The sequence below is a fragment of the Gavia stellata genome, chromosome 2, assembly GCF_030936135.1.
Source record: "Gavia stellata isolate bGavSte3 chromosome 2, bGavSte3.hap2, whole genome shotgun sequence".
Taxonomy (NCBI): Eukaryota; Metazoa; Chordata; class Aves; order Gaviiformes; family Gaviidae; genus Gavia; species Gavia stellata.
Window position 1 is genome coordinate 106,772,748 of NC_082595.1, and position 22,752 is coordinate 106,795,499.

Below are 22,752 nucleotides of genomic sequence, written 5' to 3' on the forward strand. Positions count from 1 at the left end.
AGCTACGTGCTTTCCTGAATTGGAACTGTCATATTCGTGTTACTGGTAAATTACTTTACTTGTGGAGTTACAGTCAAAATATTCAGAAGAAATATTCTAAAACTCTTAGTTCACACTTTTTAAGATGCTGATGAAACAGCTGTACCCCAGACGCTTCGAAAATATTTTGGTTTTAAGGTTGAGTAAAAGTACGTCCTTTCATAAAACCAACCGCTACAGAGGAGCATTACCTAGGAGATTGTCTAGCAGCTACCTGTGAGACAGGAACTACATCTATACTCTAACTTTCCTAAGTTGTGTCAGGCTTTTTCACTCATGTACTACTTTTACTGCATTAGAAATTTGATACATCACCTTTTCCAAGTACCAAGCATTGAAAAGAGATTAATGTACAAGCATCAAAAGAACTTAATGCACAAGTACAGCGCAACTATTACTGTTAAATCTTTGCAGTTTTGAAAAAGACAAGTGAGGAAGGAGTCATGGCAAATGAGCAAATAACTGGGCCCGAGCTCCAGTGGGATACTATGCCTGAAGAGGATAACATGGATTTTGGATATGAAAATGAGAACTTGGGTGCTGGAGAGGAGATACTATATCTCCCATTGATAGCACTGTAACCGCCCTGGCTGTGATTCCAAAAGGCAGCTGATAAATTTGAGAGGCATCAGAGCTGAATCAGGAAGTTGATGAAAATGTTGCTAGGCCTGCCAAGCCTTGGAGTCAATCTGGTTAGCTTAAGAAGGGGAATGTTCAGAAGCCACTTGAGCACAGGCTGAGGATACCAAAGTTCAATAATGGATGGGCCTTTGGAGCTTGCTGTACCTTTCTACAGCAGACTGAAGTGAAAATGAGCAGATTCCCACCTGAAATGAGGTAAAAATGCAGATCAGGAAATGGAATTGTGTTACTAAGACTGAAATTACATTTCTATATTAAAAGTCCTGAAAAAAAAATTGCACTTTTTTCTGAAACAGAAGTTTTTGATCTGGTGTGTGTGCATTCCTGGGAGAGGAGGGAAAGGCAACCTGATTACTTTTCAGGAACCTGCAAAACAAATCAGAAAAGTCTGAAGACCTAAATGCTCTATACAGGCATTCCACTTCCATAAAGCAACTTTTAGGTAGTCTACAAAGGCAGAAGACATCTTTTCTGAGGGTGTAATACCCCACACAAGGCAGACATCAGATTAGGTAATCACAGCTGGCCAGAGAAGCCTAAAGCTAAGAAGGATCGTGTTCTTTACAAAGTGTAATTAGGGAATGGCAAGATTTGGCATTAACTTTTTCCTGGGTCATTGCTCAGGGACAATTACTAGTGATTTCTGTGAACATCTGACGCAAGTAAGAGCGAAGTGAGGCTCTATGGATGTAGTCCTTCAGCACTGCATTTCCAGACTCCTCTAGCTGTGGGGTCTTGCACTGGTAAAGTGTGCTGCAAGCTCATGCCAAAGGTCTCAATCGTAGCTAGACTTGACTCATTTCAATTAAACACCAGAGTCTCAGTGGGTTCATGGTGTCAGTCTTTGTTACTGCTGACACAGATCCAGATGCAATTTCAAGGCATTGGCCTTTTATCTGGCCTTTATTCTGAAAACCATCATTGCTTAGAAAAGCATGAAGTGTGTCCTTCTGTTTGCTTGATACCAAAAGAAAATCAAGTGCTTTCCAGTATCATGCCATGGCTGCCTGAGTGTGATTCCCAGGATAAAATTAATAGATGACCAGTGCAAGATACTTAAAGAGTTCTCCTCTTTAAGGAATTCATTACAGTTCAAGATACTGCCTTTGATGCTCTTCTTCTGTTCAAATCTTGGTATTATCACTTTATTTTAAGCTCGTTTATAGAGTTGGAATAATACACAGATAAAAAAGGATGATTACAAGGGTGTTTTCAGGCATTAAACCTGAGGTCTGAAGTTCCTTCTTCTGAAAAAATAAACCAAAGAATGTTTTACTATCTGAAAACTTGACAACTGGTCTTCGCTTACCATGAACTGAAATCAAGCACCGCTTTGTTAAAAGCCAGTCTCATCACAATGATCTGGTTGTCCCTTAAAATAATAAAAAGACCCAAATCAGCAGGAGATGGATATATTCTGTCCTTTGGGTATTAATCAACATATTCAGCCTTGCTAAATTTTTCTTACAGACTCTGGCCCTGCAGTTTGGTTCAGAGGTTTTGTGGACATGCACAGTTTGCACATGTAAGCATATGGGTCTGTAGGAACAAATTGGGTAATGAGTTCTCAACGTACCCGCAAGGCAGGACAAATCCAAGTAACAGAAGATAGCAAAAGCTGCAATCACTAAAGCATCTGCCCTGAGCTACCACACCTGCCAGCACTGATCTGCACATGACAAGAGACATTTATCCTCCACACAGAGACATCCCAGTGTTGGCATCTTTGTACAGGGGTCAAAGGTGGAGGCTGGACAAAGGGTGGGAGCTGGGGCTGTCCCACCTTCTGGACTCTGAACATCTCACAACCCGGGAGCATGCTGTGCCACTGGATGTCTTGACGGGCTGGTTGTCTGAACGGGACATCTCTAGCACAGGCTCCTTCTGCAAACAGATTTACATAATGAATTCACAGCACAGTGGGCTTCTTCCAGAGGTGGCACTGGAGCAGCCCAAGGGCAGAATCTAGACCAGAGGCCCTGTTTCTTCTCTCCTTTCCCTTTTAACTTCCCTTTACTGTTCCCATTCTCCCTGGGAACTTCACTAGCACCCTTTTTCCCCCTTTCCAGCTCAGCTGTAAATCCAGCTTACTCTTTCCTTCAGGATTTTCAGATATCAGGCTGCCAAATATCTGAAAAGCTTACAGCTGGAGTGCAACACTGCAAGGGTAAGAAAGATTGGCAGATGAGTGCCTTGGTAGGCCACAATGCCTGGACGGACTGGCTATCTCTTTTGGAGCTCTGTCACGCAGCTGGGAGAGCAGGAGGAAGGGGTAGAGACTTCCCTCTGGCCGATGTGGAAGAAGGACACTCTTCAGAGGTTGCTCTGCTGCAGTGACTCAGTGTTGTGGAAGCTATGACTGCCCAAGAATATCTGTGTCATGAAGACCATTTCCATTTTGCCATCTCCAGTGTTCACCTCGCACAAGGGCTGGCAGTACGTAGCCACTGGCACCATCTAGGGGCCGACTGCCAATCATTGATATATTTCTAGAAGATCAGTGCCATAATACATAAAAATAATAATATACACTAACATAATGTGTCTAAACAAAACAGGTCTTAGTAGAACTGTTGAAAAAGGCCGTTTGTGTAAGTTTTTACTTCTAGGCACAATTCAGGCACAAAAATATAGTCTCAGTTGTTACTTACCTGCTTGAGCTGCTTATTTCTTATGAACTGAATGTGTATGTGGTGTCATGTGCTGACTAATAACTCATCATTCACAATCCTCTGCTTCCAATGATATTCCAGTTATGCCTCCAACAGTCGCCTAAAAGTGTCAGAATAATGAATGAACATTTCAGAAAGAAAAGAAAATCACAAAAAGCCTTAAGACTATGGATCACACTTTAAGAGAATGAAACACATAAATAATTTTTTATGATGTCTCAATATAAACAAAACTCCTTAATCTGACATTTTTGAAAGCCTTTCTGTGTCAATCTCTATAATTATGGATAAAGATTAATAAAAGGCAAAGAAATCGAGTACAATAGACTTCTCCATCAAACCTGTCTAGCACTGCTTCAGAACTAGGGCTCCTAAATTCTACTTCTCAACAATTGATAAACAATAATTACCACACTATTCGCTTTATAGGAGTAAATTGTGTCTTGCAGTTGATTACACTCTGTGGCCTTCTAATTAGCACATGTAAAAATAGTATTTGTCGTACCTTTGTTTTCTTAGTTGTTTACATTCTGAAGCAGATTAAATAATATATTCAGAAGCTCATTCTCTATTTAGATACCTAAATAAGCATCTTGATTTTCCAGAGCACCTACAAGTCTCAGAGTTGCACAGTGCTCCTGAAAATCAGGCCATTTATTTAGGTGTCTATATTTAGGTACATAAGTTTGAAGCGTTTGGCTTGAGGTCACATAGCTATGGCTCATTGCATTTTTTTTATTTCCATTTGGGTCACAATGGGCAAGTCACTTCTAATAATTTTCATCACGGATCTAAGAAATAGCAGCAGAGGTGGTAAGAATTACTTACTAAATACCATCATGATGCTTAGCACTTCCTCAAATACATGAAGTCTCCTTCCTGGAGAACTTCAGTCTAAAAAAAAGGTAGAAATCAAGAAATCAGTGCATCAGAAAGGTAAGGGAGTATGTCTAGAGACTGAACTTACATTCTGGTTAAACTGAGCTCGTTTCCTGGATTTTATTTGTCTGGCATCTTTGTCATTCCTTCTATAAGCTTATAATCATTTTGACAAGCCAGATGTTTTAGCTTCTCATATTTTGATTGGGTAAATCCTAGAAACCAAGTGCTTCTACTTGGTAACACATGGCAGCAAACCACAGTTTATTCTTGAGGAATTTGAGCTGACATTATCAGTCATGCTGTTGAATTGAGACTATACCTCCAAGACTGCTTTTGAATTTGCATGGTAGCTTGCACAGGCCTTGACCTTAGTGAACCATCTATGAAATAAACAGTCTAAGAGTCTGCAAAGAGAAGATCACTGGGAAAAGGACATCAAGAGGAAAAGACAATCTTTTAAAAAAACACAGAAATCAGTTTCCTTAACATCCTACCTCTGCAGCTTGTCATCCCCCTGCTTCACAACGTGAGATGCTTCTAGCTTTGGTAGCAGGTATACACACAATTGGCGACTCACACAGCACTGCCTTCATTTTGCATAGGGATGGTAGCTGAGAAGAAACAGACAGCCCATAGGTGAAAACAATCATCTTAAATACCTCATATATTTCAACAAAATTAAAACCTCCTCATCTTTCAGCATCCTCTTTCAAATGGGAGAATTTAAATCTGGCCATAATATTTCAGATTTGAGAGAATTGTACTTGTACTTTAACGATGGTATTTGTTACAGGACAAAAGGCTTTGGTTTTTTTTTTTTTTTCTTTCTTGAAATGGAGATTGTTTTAAAAGTCAATGAAACCCGTTTTTCCCCTTGATCTATCATGCATCTAGGCTAAATAAACATCTCTTGGTTAAAAATATTCCTTAACCAGAAATTGGGACATTTTTGTTGTCTTCAAAACTGAGGGTTAGCTGTAAGATAATAAAGCTGTATTTTGTGGGACTTTATGTTAGATATGGAATTTTTGCAATGTCAAATCAAAAAGACTTTTTTTAGGCAACTCTCACTCTCAGAAGTGGATGGAAAATGTGAAGACTCTCTGTTCCTGTTCTCATTGCCTTAAAAGACACAAGTCTCCTGTCTGACCTTTGTCAGACCCTGAAGATGCTCAGAAACAACACGGATATACTAGAGAGAGGGTTTAGGGAGCAACAGAGCCAAATGCAGGGGCTGCCCCACTGCAAGGCTGGGAGCTCAGGGGTTCCCAGAGCGGTGCCACAGGGTGTCCCCACTTGCCTGACCGCCACATAACAGATTCGGACAGAACCGGCATCCATGTGCACAGCTGAAGCATGTGCTTCTCTGCATCTCCAAATCCCCAAAGAAGGAATCGGACCAACTTCATGATCAACCTGCTCATGGAGCATCATGTGCAAGGGCATTACAGGCAGTGAAATTTTACAGCGCGTGAAGGATACTCTCCTTTTCTGCAGCAATTTTTCATTGGTGCAGTTATTAATCTTGCACCCAGAACAGTGCAAAATGCTTTGCAGATAAATGAAAAAAAAAAAAAAAAGAGATGGTCTTTCCTTTGCGCATTTTTATTTAAACATCTGCAATACGACGTATGTAAGCTGCTTTGCAGTTGCTATACACATACAGGATGGAACTGAAGAGGTGTTGAGGCAATGTTGTCTCACTGTACTGAGTGACTGGGTGATAAAATAGCAGATGAAATTCAGCAGTGATAAGTGCAAAGTAATGTACACGGGACAAAAAAAACCCTAACTACACATACATAGACACTGGTTCGACCTATCACTTTTGCTGCAGGAGATCTGGAGGTTGAAGTGGAAAGCTCTCTGAAAATGTTAGTGTGGGGCTAGGAAGTGGTCAACAAGGGGAATTAAATGTTAAGAATTAGTAGCTCCCCCCTTAGATGACGAGGGGACCCGCAAAGTCACAGGACTCCATTGCTCATAGCTTAGAGTTCTTCCGAGTCCCTTGGCCATACAGCTCTTGCCTGTTTCAGATCCAGCAAAATTCAATAGTCATTTTAGTAGGGTCAAAGTTTTAAAGAAAGTAGTGTTTTCTAGTAAAATTAGAAAGGCTAGAGAGGATGGTGATAAAGTTTCACACCGGAAATAGAGAAAACCACATCAGCTTGAAGGAGGGATAGCTGAAGGGAAATCCAATTAAAGTCTGGAAAATAATGATGGTGAGAAGGTTAAAAAAGAAATTTCATTTACTGCCTCTATAACAAAGGAACACTTAATAAAAAAATCAGAAAGAAGACTTGAAATTGTTTTTACACAGTGAAGAATTATCACGGCACGGCACATTATGGAAAGCAAAACCACAGATGGGCTCAAAAAGAGTTAAGTCAAACTGCTAGAGAACAGGACCACTGATAGCTACTAAGCATAGTAGCTTTGATACTACCCTGAGTTCCAGAAGTCCCTACCTCACTAGTTGCTGGAAAATTTTAAGGTGAATAGGAGAACAATACACAGCCTATTTTTACAATGTTTTACTAAGCACCCAGTCTTGGCTGCTGGAGACAAGATACAGAGCTAGATGGATCCAACTGTGTTTTTATATTCTAAAAAAGTAACAGAAACAATCAAGGGTATGCTAATGCTGATAGAGTCAACATGAATGTTACTTGCTTTATCCACTCTAATCTCCAGACTTAGCCATTTGCAAGAAATCATAATCCATATCTGGCCAAAGAATTTGGGATTATCCCAGTGAGCAGAAATGTAAAGAAGAGTTTGCTTCTTGAGAATCTACAGATTGTGAGACATTACTTAACTCATTTCTTCTGAAAAGAGAAAACTTTGTCACCAAAGCTCCTGCAAAGGCTGCGGGAGTGAGTCAGTGTATGTATTTTGATGATCAGAAATCAGCATAACACAGGGGGCCAAAGTCTTTTGGTTACAGTGCTTTATTTGTGTTGAAATTCACCGTGGGTGCTTCAGTACATCTGAGAGGCCACTTTTGATTACAGATTAAATCTGTAGATAAGAAGCAGGTGCAGACTGAAGATAATGAGCAGCTCAGGATTTGGATGAGATGGGCTAAACCTGTGCTCTGAGATATCAGTAACAAAACTCCCACTCAGTTCTGTGGGAGCAGGACTACAGCAAATCTTGCAAGTAGCAGCTGTTTCATCACCTCCTTTGGTATCCTTTCCAGAATTTCAGCTTCCTCCAGATTTTGGCACTGTGCAACTACTTGGGTTGTGGGAAGATGCTCACAGCATTTAGGAAGCACAGGGTGCCTACTCAGGCTGCATGGCCTGAATAGCACTGGGGCCTAAGTGGGCCAATGGTGCAACTCCAAGAAGGATGACCTCTCAGTTGCTCTTACTCTCTGATTTTTGCAGCGCCACTTTTCCATGTCTAAATATTATTTTGTGACATTTCCTAATAGAAATCTTTAATGCTTACAACAGGTGACATGAGAAACCCTGCAATTGTTTCCATTCTCATTATTATCTAATTTCAAGGACATTTTTACTGCTAACAGTGGAATTTTGTTTTTTTTTTCCCCTTCATCGTAGCAATAATGTCTGGATGCATATAAAAGCATTGCCAAAGTACTGACTTAAGCGTTCCTGATTTTTCCTGATCGTGGATTAGCTTGCTTTCATAACTGTAGAGATTCCCATTTTACTACAAGGAAAGCATACCCTAGGGCAACTTCATCACAATGGAAATATTCTTCCCAATATGAAAATATGAAAAAGAATAAAACTTGAGACTAGCTACTGTGAACAAAACACAGTTAAGAGGTATGGGGTTAAGAAGACACAAGGAAATTGTATAACATAAAATGTGGGACAGAAAAAGCACAGTGGATGCTCTTCCTACTCAGAATATGAAAATACGACATTGTGCAAAGGGAACGCATGTAAATGGAGACAAAGGAAGATATCCTACCAGGTTGAATTCCCAAAACAACAAGCATATCATTTGATTTAAAACCTCATTAGTTTATATTGTGACATCTTGAGCTTGCTTTCTCTTCTGCGTAGTGCCTAAAGCAGGAAGATCATGGTCAAGGATTCATATTCGGCACAAGGATAAAACAACCAGAAATAATAATTACTACTATCAGTTACCTATTATATATTAAAAAATCAAAGTAGAACCAAAGAAGAAAGCCTGGAACATGCCTAAACCAGATATGCATCAAGGCATAAGTCAGTCCTTAGTTAATGGGACCAGGAAGAAACTCTTCTCTTGTGAGTACAGCAATCTACAATGCATTCCTCTTAGGTATTTGCAGAGATGAGGTGGAATACACTATTGATCTCATTCATTACAACAGTTTTTTACGCTGTTATTGGAAAGTGCTGCCATAAATGGCATACGTATTTTTATATGTATAACTAATGGAGAGTTATTCCTTCCATGGATTTTTTACAGGGTATTTAATAATTACATAGGAGTCTTCTAGTTCTCCATTATATTCTATAGATTTTCAAAGCCATCTTTACAGAAACCTATTTACATTTCTTTATTACCCTATTGATTAAATCCCTCTGTATTACATTCCAAAGCGAAGAGACCACAGAAAATCAGCATTAGCCTCTGACGGTTAGCAGTCTCAGACATACAGCTGGAAGAGAGAAAATAGCCCTTCCTCTAATAAAGCATGCCTTGGGGGCATCTGAATGTTTTCTCTTCTTTTTAAAATCATGACCACAATCAGCCTTTTGCCACTGTAACCCCAACGTTCCTTAAAGAGTCCTACAAATGCACCTTCTGGCCTCGTCTGTAATGGGGAGATAGATACACCTTATTCACCTGTTAGTCTAAAGAAGAGATGAACAACAACTGCATCCATTCCAGATGGAGCTCACTTCAAGGGCCAGGTTGCTTATCAGTGGTCAGAAGTGGGAACGACGTTGGGAGCTCCATCCCCCAGAAGCATTTAGGCCCCCTACAAAATCATCATGGGGGGCATTAGGAGGTTTGTCACTAAAACCATGGCAAGGTGTGCTGGCACTGTGTGGGCATCCATCCTACCTCTTCTCTCTGCATCCCACCCCTCGCCACTCCACCTCACCCCACATCTCCCTACCCCACCTCACCCCATCCCATCCCACCTCACATCTCTCTACCTCATCCCACCTGACTTCACCCCATCCCACTCCTCCTCACCCCCATCCCACCCATCTCCCTAACCCATCCCACTTTACCTCACCTCTCTTCACCCTACCCCATCCCACCCATCTCCCTAACCCATCCCACTTTACCTCACCTCTCTTCACCCTACCCCATCCCACCCATCTCCCTACCCCATCCCACTTTACCTCACCTCTCTTCACCCTACCCCATCCCACCCATCTCCCTACCCCATCCCACTTTACCTCACCTCTCTTCACCCTACCCCATCCCACCCATCTCCCTACCCCATCCCAACCATCTCCCTAACCCATCCCACTTTACCTCACCTCTCTTCACCCTACCCCATCCCACCCATCTCCCTAACCCATCCCACTTTACCTCACCTCTCTTCACCCTACCCCATCCCACCCATCTCCCTACCCCATCCCACCCATCTCCCTAACCCATCCCACTTTACCTCACCTCTCTTCACCCTACCCCATCCCACCCCACCCCAGCTCACCCCATCCCTCCTCACCTCAGGGCAGGGGGGCTGACAACCCTGAGGGAGGGAAGCTTCGCCACGCACTAGTAACGAGGACACAAACCGCTGCCTGGTTCCTACGGCTCCCTGGGTGCCGGGGGCGATGTGAGACCCTCCCCCGGCTCACCTGTTCCCACACGGAGCGGGGAACAACGCCGCCGCCCCTCGCCCCCTCCCCGCCCGCCGCCGCCGCCGCCGCCCACGCTGGTAACCGAGACCCGGCGCGAAGCGGTGGGAGGGGAGGGGCGCGGCCAGGGATGGAGGAGGCGGGGCCACTTTGCTTCTCGCATTCTTATTGGTGGCTCCCGCCTGCTCGTTTGGGTGGAGGGGTTTGCTGGTTGGGTTGGGCCTCCCCTCGCCCCTCCCTCAGCGGCGCGGGCAGGCGAGAGGTGCGGGGCGCTCGCTGAGGAGCCGGCGGCGCGGTCCTCGGGGCTCGGCGGCGGCGACAGGGGAGGAGGGTGGGGAGGCGAAGGACGAGCGAACCGCAGCAGGTAAGGGCAGGGCCGCTGCTGCGAGGGGCTTCTTCCCCGGCGGGGCCGCCCGGTTGCAGCCCTGCCCTGGCGCCGTGCGCCCGCCGTGGCGGGGTTATGTAACGGCCCCTGCGGCGCCCGCGGTCCTGCCCCCTCCCCAGGCCCCGCTCTTACTTCGGGGCTCCTTTCGCCGGTGGCTCTTCGGGCGTGGGGAGGCTGCGGGGCGAGCCCGGGGCTTCCCCACGGGCGCGCACCCTCCGGCGGGGGTCGGTGCCCGCCGTGCAGCCCCGCGGGGGCGGCTGGAAATGGCCGGTGGGCCGAGGGGGAGGCGTGCGGTGAGGGAGAGCGTCGTGGCGGCTCGTCCTGCGGGGCAGGTGGCTCGTCCGCTGGGGGCGGAGGGGAGCTTGGCGAGATGAGGGAGCGTCCCCGCGTGCGGGGCAGGCGGGGGGTGGGAGGGGGGGTTTGCAGCCGTGCGGGAAGCGGTGGGTGTGGGCGCAAAGCAGGTGGGCGTTTGCAGTGGTGCAGACCTGTCCCAGCTGCTCGTACAGCTTCGGGCTGGCGTGCAGGAGTGCAGCGAAGCCCGTATACCTGAGGGAGACTCTTCTTGGGCCGCTTTAAAGTTAGCGGCAGCATCCCACACCGATGCTACTTGATGCTTATATAGCAGGTAGGTCTCCAAAGTTGTTGGTTTGTTTTCTTCCCACCTCTCCCAGATTCTTTTTTGTCTCTCTAAAATATTTTGGTCCCTTTACTGCTTGAGTTTGGAGTTTAATCTAGTTTCCTAAAAGGAAAATGTATGATAGGTTTAGGCAGCTGAAAGAAATCCTACAAATGAGAATTATAGTTTAATCGCGGGTTACGCTTTACATGAGCTTCTGTGTTAGGCTTTCAAGCTCTGCACTTACAAATTGGTTTGCTCTTTGTTGTTTACCTATTTGGAATGGTTGCTCTGTAGAAAAGGAAAACTCTTTTTGTATGAATACATAATTACTGTAAAGAAATTCAGCTGCATTTATTCTTGCAGTAAAACTAAATGATATGGTTACACATCATTCCTGAACAGATGGAAGTCTGAATATGGTCAAGAGTATAAAACAATCAGGAAAAACTACAAATGCATCACAGTAAACAAGGACAGAAGATTTTCTGTAGATGATCAACTTTGTTAACTAGTAACTGGTACCTTTCTTTTTTAACAGCAGGAACTGACCCCGTTCTCCTTAAACTTCTGAGGAGTTGTCAGCGATGTGATCTAGTTTGTCCTCTTCCAAATATTGTAGTGTGTATTCCGATTCAGTGGCTTGGTTTGCCATTGTTTGTATTGGAAAATGTTTGTCACTGCATTGGTGTCCTTAATGCTTTTTAAGTTGTGTGTACCAGCAGAAAATCCTTTACAAGGAAACTTCAAGATTTTATTCCAAGTCATCATGATGTCTTGAGTATCTTCTAGGAGTTAAACACTGAACAGCTCCTGTTGCATGTAGTTTGGACATACATGGTTTCTTCCTTTTTTTCCCTCCCAACAGGGAAAGGGAAAGTAGGTCTTGGTAAGAATTGGGGTATAGTTATGAATTTTATGTTACAAGCTAGAGGGCTATTAAACAAGTATTCCACTGACCCCTGTGTTGATAGATCTGGTGAAGAGGTGATAGATCTGGCTGAAGGCCAGTGACAGTGTAATACTGTGTGCCCCTTAAAACTGGCTCGCTTTAAATAGAGTAGCATAGAGGCCAAGTGAAGGTAATCGAAAGCTTGTTCTGGTTTCTTTGAGTTTGGGGAGGGTTTTTTGTTCTTGAATACCATGATGTTAGTTACCGTGGTAACTTCAGTGGTTGATTAATCATAGCCCTGCTTCTTGACCTTAAGAATAGCACATAAAATCTTCACGCCTGGCATTGGTTGCTCAAAGTATCATCTCCCTATTGCGGAATGGGGCTGGAGCCTTGGCTTAGTAAGGTTGAGCACCAGTGTCTTGCTGGCTTGCTTTCTGCAGGGCTGGAGATACAGATTGCTTTGCAGGCCAATGCCAACTGAGTTCCTTTACTGGACATAGGATATATCCCTGGCATGGGAGGCACAGCTGAGCCTTCTCAGCAATCTGCAGGTCTTGAACAGCTTGAGCTGGCCAGCCCTGCTGTAGATGAATAAAAGTGAATAGTCCCTTTGGATGTTAAAAGCTTCCAAAAATAGTTACAAAGTCTCAGCTAAATTTAATACAGCTAGAATGTCAATGGAAAGGATTAGAACATTTGGATTTGCACCAGTTAGCATTTAAAAAGAAAAATAAAATCCTCTTCCTCATATCTGCCATTTCTGTAAGAGGAAATAGTGGAGATTGACACTATTCTTGTGTGGTGGTAACCCAGTTGGAGTTAAAATGTGAGTGGACTTCATTGTACTGGTAATTTTCATTACTGTAAGAGGAGTAGTCATTGTCCAGGTGGGGGATGCAGGGGTGAAGGTTAAGGGACGGGGTGACTATAGTCTATATTACTTTTGAGATTATCACAGTTCATTAATCCTGTCACATGAGGTCCCATTCTGCTCTTTCTAATTAAGCAAAATATCTCCATTTAAGTCCATGGGAGCTTTCCATAGTGAAGAGTTAGCACCACATAAAATTAACACTGGAGATTGTATTAATTTTGCAGAATGGAATGAAATTTCAGTAGGTTACTACTATCTGAGCTTTCCTGTTATACTCATGCCTTCTGCCAAAGTATTCTATGTGGGTCCGGTTGACTTCAGCAGGAGTTGCATCCTTAGGCTAATGCTACGGAAATTGGTGACTCTGCTTTTGTTAAGTCAGTGACTATTGTAAGTAAAAAACTGATTGTTTCAGTAAAATCTTACTTAGTGGGTTTGAATTATGGTAAAACTTGCTGGTTTGGGTTTTGTTTTTTTTTTTAGTAGGAGCAGGGGTGGAATCCTTACACTTTTTCTGGACCCTTCTAGGAAAAAAATCCTGCAACTTTTCTTGCTCTGTTTTTTCCCGAACTCTCTTAATTCCTGTAGATTAGTTTCCAGGTTTGCACTCAGGACTTAATAATACTTCTGGTTTATAGTTATTATATTTAAAGCTTCTATTTGTAACACTCTGTTTGCTTTATTCTATTTTTAGTCATGTTGTTTGTCATGGCAAGCAGTGTTTAATAGAAAAAAGTAAAGTTTCCTAGCAATTTCAAGAGATATGTGCCTGTTTCTTGATGTCCCTCAGGGACTCTTTTTTTTTTTTAAAAAAACTCTTAAGACAGGAAAATGGTCACCAAGGAAATAACCTTATTGCTTCCATAAAAACAGTGAATAAATCTATACATGCTTGGTGGCATTGGTCCGGTCAAACGCTTCATATGATCAAGTTGACTTCATTGAGCAAAATTTCAGCTGAAGTTCTTTGCTCTGTACTGATCTAACATCCTAACAAGTTGTATGTATTTGCCCTTTCAGTTTTACACTAAAAAGCAATACTTTTTGATAACAAATTTTCAAATAGAAACTTCAGTAAGCTATTGCTATTTGCCCATGAATACAATTTTCTGCTGGTGTCTGTTAGTTTTAATTAGAGGTGTACCATGTCTAAAAATAGTGAGGTAACAAAATGAATACTTAGCTCCCACCTGGAATCTCTACAGAGCTTTTGGATACAGTATCTACAGGGTTGAACGCTGACATGACCTAACCTGTTCCAGTGGGAAGGGTGTTTGCTTCATGCTTTGAACTGTCACAAATTACAAGCTCTTGCACCCCTTGACCACAGGAGGACAAATTTGAAATAACTTTTGTCAGTGTAAAGTGATGCACATTGTGCATGTGAACTGCACAAAAGAAGTGACAAAGAGATTCTGCACAGGGTCTGGAGGGGTAGTGGCTGCTGTGGTTTTCCAAGGGTTAATAGTACTGCACTCGTGGGGTACTCTGTCCTGTGTCATGTATTTTCTGACTTGAAAGTTTAGGGTCAAAGCCCTACACCAAATTCAGAAATAACATAGGAACACAGATTACATATGGGTGAACTTTATTTAAAGGGGATAAACAGATGTGGCAAGGAATCAGCATTAACTGGAGGTTACATGAGCTCGGGCTTGTTTGTCTCAATATCTCAGTCTTCTAAAGGGAACAATCTTGCTATGGAGTTTACTACTGTGGTTCCAGTTAAGATCTTGGTGAATTAATTTAGCATCAATATTGGTGCTGGATGATGCCTTAGCGTTACTGTACTATTTTTATGGCATTGCCACTTCTTTTGAAATTCTGTATGACAACTTCTGGTATCTTAAGTATTTGAAAAATTTCCTGATTTGGGGAGGGAGAAGCAAAGGCACAACTCAATTTGAACTCTTTACCTTTCAAAAGTAAGATGAGTACAATTTACCCTTATGTGGATATCTTTCTATGTTTTTTTGATAATATAAAAGGGACCATAAGAGGGAGGAAGTTAACTTATTTTGTCAGAAGCTGTGGAAAGGAGCTTTAATATAAATGGAAATATGATCCAGTATTATAGTTACATAAAAGATGACTTTTAATTGTGTTTAATTTATATGGCAATCCAGTTCATGGATTATACATGATTTATAATTAAGGGATTTGAAATGTAAATTCTTTTGTTCTAAATTAGTAGAAGAATTGGAAAGAGAACAGTTTTTTTGGCAGAGGACTGACTGAAATGACTAAGTAAATTCAAAGAAGCCACAAAACATCACTGCCACACCTGAGCTTTAAGGTGTTTGATGGACATAATAAAACAAATCAATGACATATTCTTTGTATATGTCTAACAACATAAATAATGCAGAAAAAAGTAAGAATTCCAGCTCGTGACTGGCTGAAAATAACGTCTGATATGGTGGCTTATTATGAAGTTCATGCAGAGCTATGAAAAGTCAGGCTATGATTTCATGAATGCTTTAAGTAGATGAGTTGCTAAAGAGGACTATCCTAACCTTTGCTGTCATCTGTCCATTCCCAAAAAGCTTTGCCCGTTTTCTTCTGGTTGCTACAAACGTTTATGCAGCCATGACATGGATCGGGTCAGTTATCTACCTAATGGAGTTAAACTGAAACTTTTTTCCTTAGGCCTGGTCTCTTCCTTTAACTGAGTCAGTTTGTGTGGTTGTGCCACGAGTCGGAGCAGGAGGTGCTTTCTCTGCTACAAAAGGTAATGTGGGGCATGTCTCTGTAAGAAGTGACTGGCATTGGAAGTGAGAGGCCCAAGGTGCTTGACAGATTATGTTGCATCTTTTGGCAGAAGCGCTAGTTTGTCCGGTCAGAGTCTGAACTTACAGCCCAAGGGCTTGAAGTATGCTAACAAATGTTTGTTTGTCCCCTCTGAATGTCAATGAGATCAGGCTCATAGATAGTTTATTTCGCTTTGGGAGCATGTATGTCTTCTATTAGTGAGATTTCTATTTTGGTTGTGGTCCTGTGCTTAATATTGTACAGTACATGGCTCTTGTTTCATAAATTTTACTTTGCTATACAGTAGTTATTCCATATAGATGTTCTTAACTGTGCAGGTCCCATCTTAAACTGGGCAGAGGATTTGATAATCAGGGTATTGTAAGTTGACTTGGTAGCGGACGGAAGACTGATCAGAATTCTGGGTATATCTTAAGTGTAGAAGAGGCGTGTGTGTATATATACATACCCGCCTACAAGTCTTGAAAAAGAAATAGTCAAAAGGCATGCAAGACAGCGATTTTCCTAAGAAGACCTGGCCAATAGCCAAGTCCTACTGAGCAAAGAATTGACTGAAAAAAGGAGCAAGCTTTCCTGTTAAAGAGCTCTAGCAGAGCAAAACTACTGCCACATAATGTAAGAGTATTTATTAATTTCTAATCTCAGATGGAACTCTGAAGCCTATATATTGTAGCATCGCCTGCTATAGTGTATGCTCACTTCCTTATTGCCAACTAAGATGGTTGAAAACCTGAACTTCATGGTTGTAACTTAAAATCCTGTTCTGTTGCTTGTCATAGTGGTTTTGCTTAATTCTTAACTTAAAAGCTTCCTTTCCTATCTAGTACCTTATAATATGGATCTCCCAGGAGCAAAAAATAAATAATATTTTAGTGAAGAAACCGTTAGACTTTTCTGACTTCTGTTGATAATATTGAGATTCTTTACTTCTCTGCACACCCTAATAGCTTTGCTATGCATTGGGGAACAGGATGTATGGAATTTGTTAGCTGCCATGAAGTTATCTTTAACATTACTATCATACTTCACAGTGAAAGTGAAGCTTATTTATTAGATGGCTTAAGAAATCAACTAATATAATTAGAGATGCGTGTGGAAAACAAATCAGTGTACTATATTGCCTCTCTTGCTCTGCTTTGGCTCTAAGTTCCATTCAGCCAGCAGATTCCTGTTTCGTTATATCCTAAGACATTCTTGTAGATCTTTAGACAGAACTAGAGTTTATCTCCCCTCTTCTCACTAGAGTGCTTACTGAGTGTTAGTTGGTAATCCAAATTCCTACAACTTTTGAGTATCATCTTGTGTCATCTTTATCCTCTTGAGTCTGTTGTATAAAGTTGGCTTTGAAACATCCCTTTCTGCTGAGTGGACTCTTCCAGCTTAATGCTTGTGGGGGAAGAAGGGTTTTACCCAGTGTGACTATAAAATACTGAGTATCTTCACTGACTGCAAGTAGTTTGACTGTTGTGAATGAAATATTTTCATACTGGCAAAAGTCTGCTCTGCCATGTAAGTTATATTTTGTAACATACCAGGCTTAAGGTTTATTTTCTTAAACCTAAAAGCAATTAATCTCATCTTAACACAGTCTAGACATGACAGCAAACACATTTAGAGATTATTGCATTTGGAGTAGATGATATATTAATATTTTCTGCTAGAGTGGTGATACATTCGGAGTTTAAGTTTCTTCCCCAGTAGTGGCTGCTGTGAGGATTTCTTTATAGTACTTATCTGGGTATGATTACACTGAAATGTATGGTAATACTAGGCTTGAGTGAGCTGGTTAAAATACCAGAGGCAATATTGCTGTGATACTAAGTTCCTACTACACTAATGTACACTGCTGAAGTTGTAGCCACCTCTTCTGTCATTTGTTCAGGCTTTTTTTTTCAGTTAGAATTAAATTCCTAAAATGAAATTAGTTGCGCTGATGTCAGGCTGAGTTGGTGAAAATACTAGTGTGTATTTGATAGTCTAAAAACCTGTCGTCAGGTTGACACAGTAAAAAAGAGGTAATTGCCCTGAGGCTTTCATGTCACACCTGCTTCCTTGCAATGCTGCATCCTTGTTTGCTTTAAACCCCTCCCTCATAAGTTACATGCATAGAATACAGGACTAGGGAAACTATTCTGGTTTTAGCTGTGTAACATGTTTTAGTACCTGGAAAAGGAGGACAGCTAAGATCCTGTGACCTACCAGCTCTCCGCAGATCATTATTACATGCACTATCAGTGGTATTGCTGTACAATATTTACCTCTGGACAAGGTCTTGAATTATCCTGGTCTGACCTTGTGGTTTAGACTAGATGACCTCTGCAGGCCCCTTCCAACCTTAGTTGTTCTGACTAATACAGGCTAATAAATCTGTCTCTATCACGTAATCTGAGAGTGTGGTAAGCGTGGACCCAGTGCTCCAAACTGATAGTTTCGAGCATGGCCTTAGTTTGTTTTCTTGAGGACTTCTGTTGTTAGCCCTGAGACTTCAGCAATAACAATTACTGACACTTCTGTAACATAAGGTTATGGAATGATGTGGTCTGTCATCGGTCAAATGTCACTTCAGAGTTGCAGCAGAAATGAGGTTATATGAAAGGCACGGGCATGGCAAATGAGCTCCATGATTTAGCTTTGCTGTAGTGAGATTAAGTCTAAACAAGCCCACAGGGTTTAATTTTGGACACTAGTCCTAAATAGTGTATTTGAACTAATATTTACAACTATTTATAGAGAATAGCAAGTACGCAATAGAGCAAGGGCAAATCTGAAACAGATGAGCACACTGTGTTTATGTAACTCTCTAACTCCTTATGTTATGAGGAGAAAAAGCAGCCAGTGATTGCATATTGCTATTGAAAGAAACAAAAATATAAGAGATTTAATTATTCCTCTGCACAGCTTACAGTCAGCTTACTGGAGCTCTATAGAGGTTATAGGTTGATGTCTAATACACCTGTACTAAGGACTCTCTACACTAGCCAGGATAAATACCTGAATTTATACTACTGACACACTGATAATTAATCGGACCTTTACTTCCACCCCTTGGCTGGTATGAAGTTTACTCTTGTATCAACAGTAAGGATACTGTTTGTATGGGCTTGTTACTTCTGTGTCCTTCAGTGTGTCTTAAATTTATCTGTCTACTCCGATGGATGTTCCTAAAAGGCGGTGAGGATCATCTTTTGAGTCTGCTCTTCCCTTCATTTTTTTGTTTGCTTCCTAACATGATTAAGATGCAAACAAAGAAATTGCTAATGGGCATGGAGAAACAGGGTATGTTCTGTCCTTAAACTGTAGGAAAAATTGGCTTTATTCTTTGTAATAGTGATGTGTCTTTGTACTGTTTTTCGATGATTTTGTGTTTGTGCTGCTTTCCAACAGGGTCTTTTTTCTTCTTTCATCTTTGAGTTGATGCCTGGTATAATTTTCAAAGTTATTTTCATTTTCTTACCCAGTGTATTCTACTTTCTCTTTAAACCGACTGCAAGCTCGGAAGCGCCAGCCAGCTGCCTTCCCAGCAACAAATGACTCTCTTAAACCCATATACAACACAGTATTTTCTTTTAGGGCAAGGGGCACCTAAGTAATGCCGTGCTTCCGGTTGTGTCCAGCAGCTTGTGCTGATATGGTCTTTTCTGTGCTAATATAGGGACTTTGCTTTAGTTTAATTTTTGAGCCTTGGTGTAACTAGTCTTAGTGCCCTGGTTCAGAGGTCAATTGTTGCCTTAAAATAGTGTGAAATATACTTTCTACAGACTAAGCCCCCAAACTAAGAATTTCTGGGTTGTGTATATGTATTTTTAAAAATGTAGTGTAACTGTGTCTCTCTTCTCCATGCTGCCAGGGATGAGGGGAGACTCATACTTCTTTGGAATGCGAGGCCTCGGTCACTATGGCTGCGTCCTGGAGGATGGAGGACAGTTCTTACTCTACTCTATAAATGGAGACAATGATTTAAAGAGATGTTTTTCAGAGGAAGATTTTCATGAAATAATCGACTTCAACGATCTCCCGAATTCTCTCTTTGCTTGTAATGTTCACCAGTCTGTGTTTGAAGATGAGGACAGTAAGGTACAGTGTCAGTTTCTGTATTTTCAATGTAAGAGAAACCTATACCTTATGTCTGTGTTTATTGCTGTTCCAATGAAATAGATAGTTTAATCTGTTTTGTACAAAGAAACTGGGTTACAAATGAGTTTTCTAAGGTGGCAACAACACTCTGCCATGATGTTTATTTCAAGAGCTTAAAAGCCTTTTTGTCATCTACGGAGAACAAAAATGTTCTTCTTGTGTTCAGATTTGCAGAACACTGAAACGGGTGCTTCTTCATAGCAATCATAGTTACAGTCATGATGGAGGTGGCAAAGTTAAACATGTGAAAGTTTCTCCCACTCTGCTTATCACATACCACTGTGATGGGAGGCTGCCTTTCTTGTATTTTTCTCCAATGTTTTAAGTTATCTGAAATACTATTTTATCTGGAAATTCTAAAATGAATGATAGTAAGAACAAAGACAAGGAACTGCATGAGAATATTTTTAACTCTGCAATTAGTCTAAAACGGAATGACTGAAAACAATATCCTCTTAAAATTAAAAAAAAAAATTCCACTTTTGCAGGAAGTGTTAAGTTCTTGTTTCTTAGCCTAGTAGTCTTCCTGATGGAGATGTCAGGAGTATAAAACTGATAGCTTGGGGCTTTATTGTCTGATGAAACTAGTCTAGGCTAATTATTACAGGCACATCTGGGCTACTTGAGTGTCTTGTCCAGAATTTTCAATTTAGAAACAAGCTGGCAGTGGTAAAGTGGGTTTTGGCTGGAACTGGCTAATGAGGTATCCAGATAAAACTACAGATCAGATTCACTGGGACCACAGCTGGCCGGGATGGACCAAGGGTCTTTCGTGGGGGAATTACTGGATGAAAGGGAAATAAAACAAGACCTCTAAGGATACAGGCTTCCTGTTAAAGGTACTGAAAGTGGTATCTGTTGAGGCTGCACAAGTGGAATTGTTTGGGTTTAATTTTTTAGGTATCTTTTGTCTTCCATAATGATGTCTTATGTATGTTTGAGTAATACAGATTAAAAGAAAATAAAGTTCATACCACAGCACTAAACAAAATGATCATATTATATATAAACAAAAAATTCTACACTCTAAATTGCAATCTTGGAAAACAGTGCACCATTTTATTGAATTTAAGTCCTTTTGCTAATAAGTATCTTGCATCTGTGTTGTGCCATTTTGTGGAATTCTGTAACCATCTGGTAAGGAACTTCACTAAAATGGAAGGGATCTGAAAGTCCAGTTTTAAAGGAAAAAAACAGAAGCCTGCCTAGGACTAGAGAATCTCTCTTCATCCTGCAGAGATTCTATCCCCACTCGTTCCTGAGCTTTCCCTTTTGAGAGCTGTATTCTAGTATTTAGCTGATGGCTTAGAAAATGGCATGGGTGATTATATAAGTATGTGGGATAGCAATCCCCAATGACTTGCAGGGCTGAAGGATGTCTCTTAAGAATAGCAGCTGGGTTGTGGAGGTGGATATTCTGTTCCATGTGCATGTCTGTAAAATATCTGTCAATGACATGGATTGAATGGCTCTGTTTGCGGTACGTAGTTATTCCTGTAAGTCTATATTTAACTAGATGGGATTACCTTCAGATTTCTCATTAAATCCAAGGACCTGGGGAGCTGATTATGATTTTTATTATTCCCGTAGAACATGTACTTGTGTTCCCAGTTGATTAACACCCGTAATCCTTTCTATTATTAACTGTTGCTGCAGGATAAGAGCACGCATGAATTCAATATAAAATATTGTCAAGTTACTAAGCTAAAGCTTAAAATCTCACACAATCACAATTAATAAATGCTGCTAACAATCCTATCTTCAGTCATATATTGATCCAATGTATATGTAGGGGTACACTAAACTTCTAAAAGAACATACTACAGTAATGGTTGTATCTACAGTACTTTCATTGCTTTATCCATTCTACAGAAAGTAAAGTTTTTGCAATGTGTCTTTGACTTTTCCTCTTGACCTAGACTTTTAGGAGGAAAATGAAGGTATGATTGGTTCGGAAGTTACAAGTTCCAATTCAAATTCCAGTTTGTGCTTGAGTATGGGCTTGCAGCAACCTTGAGGGAACGCTTAGCTGCACATACACCTGCACTGTGGATAAGACGATCTGTCTGTTCGTATTACGTCCTGTATCAGATATACCCTTTCACCAATATGCTGTGGCTGTACAGTGCTTCTTGGAAAGGATTCTGTGTTGTCTACTGAGAGTGATGATGGCATCTATAGGGAGCCTGCGCTTGGACCTTCATTTTCTGAAGATGAAGAATTCTTGCAGCTGAAGGCTCCTTTACAAAGAAACTGTATCAGACCAGGCTTGAGTTTTCTCCTGGCTGGCACCCTAAGGTGTCAACATAGGCAGAGTTGTGGGCCCTGGGATCTGGAGAAAAGCGTTGCCGTCTGGCTTCAAGGGAGCTGCTCAGGAGTGACTGCCTAATCCTAAACACTGGCAGAAGAAAGGAGGAATATAGATTAGTACCAGCTACACATATCCAATTTTGCTACAGTAACAGAGCATCTGGCCAAAAAATTTCCCTACCTTTCAGACTCGTGTTCTTGAGATGAAATCTCTACTTATGTCAGGAGAATGCCCTGGATAGCTGGGTAGATAATATGGGCATTTAAGGATTTGCACAGGACAGCTTAGCAGCTTCTATGCACTAACAACTTACTACAACTGAAGGGAGGTGGTTTTGCATATCCCCACTCCCATCATGGACAGCCTGCTCCTCCGTACAGAAAATGAAATTGTGCCTTCTTTACAATGCGACTAGAAAATACTGAGCTTTTTAGTTTTTAAGAAAGAACAAAGGCATGGAGAAGTAGATTATCCAACAGACCTGTTGCAAAGCTGGGATCACGTTCAGCTATGTCCCCATCACTGTCTTATGTTCTCATCATTTGTTTTGGCATATAACCTATTAATGGTAGGGGCAGATTTTTTGGTTTTTGGAGTGTACAGCACTGACTTGATTGGGTCATGGAAATCTTATTGTAAAGAAGCTAAAAATAAAATTGCTCCTAAACCCTGCGATTTGCTACATATCTCTTGGAAAAACTGATGGGATTACTTATGTGAGCAAGATATGGCAAAATT

General features: G+C 41.4%; 1 protein-coding gene and 1 long non-coding RNA gene across 4 annotated transcripts in view; one reads left to right on the forward strand and one right to left on the reverse strand.

Annotated features, from left to right (window-relative positions):
- Nucleotides 1-2,525: 2,525 nt before the first annotated feature.
- Nucleotides 2,526-9,083, reverse strand: LOC132321359 (uncharacterized). Its single transcript, XR_009484774.1, has 5 exons — nt 9,054-9,083; nt 4,730-4,846; nt 4,182-4,247; nt 3,333-3,453; nt 2,526-2,565 (listed from the first exon to the last, which is right to left on the reverse strand). It is a non-coding gene; the product is annotated as an uncharacterized LOC132321359 (long non-coding RNA).
- A 1,276-nt stretch (nt 9,084-10,359) lies between these two features.
- The window catches only part of RCAN2 (regulator of calcineurin 2), an 84,471-nt gene continuing 72,078 nt past the window's right edge, over nt 10,360-22,752 (forward strand). Inside the window, exons 1-2 of one of the 3 annotated variants that reach the window (XM_059835810.1) lie at nt 10,360-10,391; nt 19,417-19,643. In XM_059835810.1, the coding sequence (XP_059691793.1) occupies nt 19,419-19,643 (225 nt within the window). In that variant the 5' untranslated portion in view covers nt 10,360-10,391; nt 19,417-19,418. Of the gene's footprint in view, nt 10,392-10,916; nt 11,038-15,457; nt 15,529-19,416; nt 19,644-22,752 lie in introns of those variants that run through there. The other 2 variants (XM_059835809.1, XM_059835811.1) reach the window with 2 other exon arrangements.